At 53.7% G+C, this 6,032-nt stretch overlaps 1 protein-coding gene across 2 annotated transcripts; it reads left to right on the top strand.

The window, feature by feature from the left end:
- The first annotated feature begins 2,893 nt into the window (after window positions 1-2,893).
- SPAAR (small regulatory polypeptide of amino acid response) lies at window positions 2,894-5,802 on the top strand. Of its 2 annotated transcripts, none has more exons than XM_044265374.1 (2): window positions 2,894-3,738; window positions 4,327-5,802. In XM_044265374.1, the coding sequence occupies exon 2, from the start codon at window positions 4,609-4,611 to the stop codon at window positions 4,840-4,842; it is 234 nt and encodes a 77-aa protein (XP_044121309.1). In that variant the 5' UTR covers window positions 2,894-3,738; window positions 4,327-4,608; the 3' UTR covers window positions 4,843-5,802. The 2 variants fall into 2 exon arrangements, with proteins under 2 accessions (XP_044121309.1, XP_044121308.1); XM_044265373.1 differs by having other exon boundaries at window positions 4,269-5,802.
- The last annotated feature ends 230 nt before the right edge of the window (window positions 5,803-6,032 follow it).

Raw genomic sequence — 6,032 nt, 5'->3', positions numbered from 1 at the left:
CATGAAGAGGCTCCTGACTAACACAGGTGGGAGAGGGAGCAGCCAGGCGTGTGTCTGCACTGCCCTGGGACCTTCGTCTCTGACAAGAAGTGAATGCTTGACACAGGTGCCTTCTGCCTGGTGCTGGAGGGCCAGTTGTGCGCTGGGGGAACCTGGGCGGGACCTGTGGTGCTCCAAGGGTAGTAGGGAAAGAAAGCTCCAGACCCAGGCTCTGAGGGAGGATTTAGGGTTTGCATGTGGCCCCGCCCAGAGAGGGCTCTCTGTGTACCATGGGGGCTCTGGGCCTCTGTGGGACAGTCCAGGGGCTCAGGGAGAAGAGGGATGAGGCCCCAGGCTGGCCCCCAAAGGCTCCAGCGATCTTCCCAGCCCATCTCCAGGGCAGACTGAGCTCTGGGACCTGCAGAAGCCCCACTTTCCGGGCTGTGTTGAATTAAATATTTCCTTGGTAACTGGGTCAGGGTTTCTTATCCAAGCTTTGAGTCTCCAGCTCCCTGTGCCCATGGATGCCTGTGTATACCAGAGGGGTGGAGAGGTTCTTTAACTGGAGGAGGTGGTGCTAGGTGGCCTTGGGAGAGTGCTTGCCTCCTTGGGATCTCAGTTTCCTCATCCCTAAAATGGGATAGCAGAGACTCCTTCTTGCAAAAGCCTGGAGGCATGTTTCAAATATCCCATGAATAGCTGGCAGAATTCCACAGGGAGGAAGGAAATCTTGTTCTGAGGCCTTCAGCCTGTGCTTGGGTGGGAAGTGGAGGGAGGAGAGCCTTGGGGGCCAGGAGAGGTGGTGGGGAGGGGCTTGAGAATAGGCCAGAAAGTCCAGGGCCTGGTGACTCATTGGAATAGAACATCCTGTTTCTTTTCTATTTCCCAGTGGAGTCTCTGTGAGGGCTGGGGGGTGTGAGGGGGAAAGGGAGGCAGATTCACACTGACAGCCACACTAGATTTCTGGGCCACGGGTCAGTAGGTATTGCTGATTTTATCTCTGCCGTGTCCTTCAAATCCTCTTTCCCTCTTGCACTCCCGTGTTTGCCCTAGCTTGTCCCTCCAGCCTGGATTGCTGCCCCCCTCCAGCCCTGCCCTTTCTGAAGCGTCTGTGCATGGTCTGGGGATCTGCTGAAACCCCTCATCACCCTGGGGGACAGTCTGTGTGTCTCGGTTGTCTATTCAAAGCCCCCTGATCCGGTTCCTACCCCTTGCTCCTTTTGTCCTGTCCATGCTGCTCCATCATTGGCCCCAGGAAGCACTTCGTACCTCCCCCTCTCTGGGTCTTTTCTCAAGAAGAAGTTGTCACTCCCTCCCATAGGCTTCCAGTTTGCTTTTAGTATTTATTTTTCTAGTTCTGTTGGAATACGATCACATTTTCTTCCTTTCCCAAGATTTATGACAGGATTCAGGGGGCCCCTGCCCTCCTAGATCTGAGAAACGTTGAGGTCTCCCAGCCCCCAGCGCAGAACCAGCCAACACAACAGATGCTCAGGAAAAACTCTCAGAACGCTGTGCTCTCTGGAAAAGTAAATATGATTGGAATAACCACTGCCAGAAACTTGGGGCTTGTAGGGACACCAAGTATAGCAGTAGGGCCCCGAGAGGATTAAGCCTCTGAGCTTCTGGGGCCTTGCTGAGGGAGCTTGGGTTCCCACTCCATCCCGGGTGTTGGGGGGTTGGAGAAGGGGGAAACATTTAACAGAAGGACATGTGTGGCCTGCTGGCTTGAACATCCCCTCTCCCTCATCTCTCTGTGGATCCCCAAGACTCAGATGGCCTGCCTTTCCTCAGTGTGGCCTGGAGTCTCTGGGAGAGCTCTCTCCTTTCTGTTCTTGGATGTCTGCCATCGTGTTTGCCCTTGTTAATCTAAGGGAAAGTGTGGGATGTGGTCTATTTCTGATCAGTTGCTGATGGTGCATATGGGTGCGTATCTAAGTGATTGTTATAGTTATCTTGGAGAGTCCTATGGCATCTGGGGTCTACAGGCAGTGGCTGTATGTCACAGGATGACAACAGTCACAAGAAGAAGAGAATATACCCAGAAAAAACCCTTAGTACAAACATCTCTGAGCTGTGGGCAAACACGTATGGCTGTCTTGGTCTTTCCAGCTTGCCTGACTGTGCTGCTGCCACTTGTCACAGGACACAAGGCTGTGGGGGGATGGACGGAACAGGCACTGTGGTGAAGGCATCTACACTTCGTCCTTCTTTATGAGATTGCTCTTTTTGCCCTGGGCTTGAGGCGCCGTGTTGGTCATTCCACATGGCAGACTGCCTGTGTGACGTGAAACCCCGAGAGGCCCTTCAGAGCAGACCGCGCCTGTCCTCACAACACAAGCCAGGTCCCTCTCACTGTGCCACCAGCCTCCATTCAAATACTGAATGCCTGTTGTGAGAACAGACCAGAAGGCCTGTTTTACTGATGAATCAAGGAAGGGCCCCCAAATCTCAGAATCAGATAAGGAAACCCATACAAGGGGGAAGATAAGAGAGCTGAGCAATTGCCCTTTATTCCAGTTTAAAACTGCTGAAAAGCACACATCTACCATAGATGGCCTCCCACTTTTCTGCATCCACAAAGAACAGGCAAACCAGAAGTCAGAGAACAAATAACTCAGCTTGAAACCCGATTCCTCTAGTGCCTTTTACTTCCTGAATTGGTGAGTTGCTTTTGGTAATTCAGTCTGAAAAAACACACCACAGATTGGTTCATGTTTCCTTCTCTGCTCTGGTTGCCCCAGTTAATAGCAACAATTCGAGGTGTCCAGCTTCCTGCCACGGGCCCAGCTTGCCCAGCGCTGCTCACACAGAGGAAGAGCCCTGAGCTCTTCCTGGAAAAAGGAAGAGTGAGAGTTTGACAGGCTTCATGGAGTCCCAGTAGTCACTCATTCTGTGCTTAAGCGTCTCCCTAAAACTGGTACTAAAGAAAATTCACTGGGGCCTTGGACAGCTTGCAAAAGACCCAGGCTGTGTGACCTCAGGCTGGCCCTTTGCCCTCTCTGAGTCTTCGCACTCCGATCAGTAAAGCCGCAGAAAGAGGTGATTGCTCCGTGGCCCTGTGGTACCCTGGAAGAGCACTGAGCTAGGAGGGAAAGGAGGGAAGCCTCCCCTTCAGCCATTTGGTGTTCCTGTTATCCCTACGACTAATCAGCAGTAGGCTGCAGGCAGGTGGTTTAACTTCTGACTATTTGCATTTTGTCTGTGAAATGTAGACAATATCACTTGCCAACGTTGCTGGACCATTAAATGAGCTAATGCCTGGCTGTGTCTGGCACCCGGAAGCATTGTTTCTCTCTGTCCTATTGCTCATAGTTTGAGTAGAGCCTCCTTTCTGGAAGGGGGCTAGGGCAGGGCGTTAGCTGTAGAAGAGCTGCGAATGAGGGAGAGGACGCAGCTCTCCTGGCGGACTCAGCGGCGGGGCCGGACTCACCCTTCACCCGGAAGGGCTGAGTGGAGAACACAACTGCGACTGCGCAGGGCAGGACCGGCGTGGGTGTGCGTGGGGGTGGGCTGAGTGCAGTCACCGAGGGGGCCGGAGGTAGCTGTGCGGGTCCGGGGCCCACACAATCCACAATCGGAGGAAGGAATTCAGGAAGTGCTCACAGCTCGTCAGACATCCCGGAGCCTTGTCGGAAGCAGGACAAAGGCTGTAGCACCCAGGGATGAGTGTGCCGTGGGGTGGCCCGTGGGGTGGCCCCCGGGTCAGAAGGCCATGGCACCGCGTACAGCCAGCGCTGTCACTTGGGGAAGCCCGGGGTAAGTTGTCCTAGCACCTGAGTGTGGGCAGCAGGCCGAGTGAGCGGGGAGGACTGCGGGGAGGCCGTGCAGAAGAGGGCTTCTCGGGAACTGCGGGGCAAAGGAGCCCGGATGTTAGTCGTTCGAGCGGGTCAGGTCCTAGGGGGAGCGTAGCCCGCCCTCTCTAAACAGCCCTCTTCCAGTCCCATGTAGGAAGGGACTGCAGCCTCCGCCGAAGGCCCCGTGGCCCTCAAGGTGACCGTGCAGCCCTCTCACCCCGACCTTGCCCAGGGCTGACGTTGCCCTCCTCCCCACCTGCCTGCCTGCCTCCTGCCTGAGCCAGGAGCTCAGGAGGCGGCAGATAGGCCTACTCAAGGACGGGCCCAAGGTTCTTGCAGGGGAGGAGCCCAGGCTCATCCTGGAGCCCCAGGAGGGGGAGTATTTTGTTTTTTGTCTGAGCAGACAAACTCTCTTGAAATGGGTAGGCGGCACCGGAGGGCCGGGTCGGCAAGGTTCTTTCTGAGCAAAGTCTTCCGCTCCCTTTTGCTCAGCCCCTCCAAGTTCGGGGAGTCTTGAGCTCACATCTTTCAGGATTAGCTCTTCTTCCAGGAGCTGGCACTGGAGTTGACCGCGGCACTTGGGATCCTGGCCAAAGGCTTAGAGAACAGTAACAGAGACCCACTGAGGTCTGACTGGTGCAATGCGGAGCGCCCAACGGCCTAGTGGGGCCATGTTGCAGGGCCTCTGACCGGCATCTGCCTATGAGCCCACAAGGAGCGGGGCTGGAAGAGCTGGGTGCCTGCTACCACCCAGAACCCCCTGGTGCGGATGGGGAGCTAAGACTCTTAAGACACACCCCTGGTTGCTCAGCCGGTCAGCTGCTGCACGGCCATGGAAACAGCAGTGATTGGAGTGGTGGCGGTGCTGTTTGTGGTCACCGTAGCCATCACCTGCCTCCTGTGCTGTTTCAGCTGTGACTCGAGGGCCCAGGATCCTCAGGGGGTCCCTGGCCACAGCTTCACGGTGGCCACGTTTCGCCAGGAGGCTTCTCTCTTCACAGGCCCGGGTCGCCATGCCCAGCCTGCAGCGGCGGTAGGTGCCCGGGACTTCTGGACCTTCATGTGAGGCCTCTCAGTTCCTAGGATTTATTCTGCTGGTGGGTGAGACCCACTGACCCATTCACCCACCAGCAAGCCTTCCTGCTGTCCCACTGCTCCCAAGTCTGGCCTTCCTGGCCTTCCCTGCCTGTTGTATTCGTCAAACTCCCAGTGTCATCCCATCCCAGCTTGCTGTGCCCACCAGCCTGGTAGATCTGCAGGGCCAGGACCAGGTGGAATTCAACTCCGACCCCTGAGAATTCAGCTGGATCCTGCCCACAGGATGGGGCCTAGGGGAGGCCTGAAGAGTGAGTGACTGGGTCAGATTGCACGGGGGCCAGCTCTACGGACTAATGAGGGTATGACTGGAGTTTATCAGGAACAGAGGGCTAGTTCACTCAGGTTACCCCAGCATACTGGTGAAACTGGTTCTGTTGCCACCAGAAGAAAGAGTGCCCTCGAGTGGATATTTTTACATTTTTATATGCTCTGCTGAGGGAGTTGTTTGGTTCCTTGCCAGGGCACAACGCACAGAACTCAGCCCTGAGGCCTGTCCCCTGCCGATTGTCTGAAATTAGACCTGCAATTCTGCAACCAAAGGACTGCTTCCTTGGGAACGAACAATTTATTTTATAATTGAAAATGTATATCCTTATATAGGTTTCTCAAGAACCAGTGTTGAAAACTACAAAATGAAACAGAAGAGAAAAAAACATGGTCACAGAAAGTACAAGCTGTTTGATTAACAGGAAAGCCAGAAAGAAGACTTTGAAACATATTTTGAATGAGACTATATTACTGTCTTCTTATAGGTCACTTGTGCTCTTAGAGAATGTGAATGACTTGCGTCATTAGGAATGATAGAAAAATCATGAACTGAAAGATAATCCCAAATAAGTTAAAATGTTATGTTACATCAAAAGAACCTGTAACAAAGCTCTTGTTTTCATTACGAATAAAGAAATGTTCAGTTTTTATTAACAGAAAATCTGCTTTTTTTTTTTTTCCAGTACTGGGAAATAAATGCTGTGCTATATTTAGAGTGCAGTTTGAGGGGTGCAAACTTCTGGGTCTCCTGGCTCATATGTCTCCATTCAGCCCTGAATGGATGGCTCTCCTAGGACTCTTTGAGGGTGGCAAAACTGACCCTGATAAGGGTCTGGGCTCTAAGGTACCTAGACAGGCCATCTTGGCCACAGGAGGGACTCTCAGAGAGAG

The sequence above is a fragment of the Neovison vison genome, chromosome 9 (assembly GCF_020171115.1).
Source record: "Neovison vison isolate M4711 chromosome 9, ASM_NN_V1, whole genome shotgun sequence".
In the NCBI taxonomy this organism is placed as follows: domain Eukaryota; kingdom Metazoa; phylum Chordata; class Mammalia; order Carnivora; family Mustelidae; genus Neogale; species Neogale vison.
This window is presented reverse-complemented; position numbering and strand designations above follow the sequence as displayed.

Excerpts from the sequence above, each read along its gene's own strand:
- SPAAR (XM_044265374.1), top strand. The coding sequence starts at position 4,609 with ATGGAAACAGCAGTGATTGGAGTGGTGGCGGTGCTGTTTGTGGTCACC.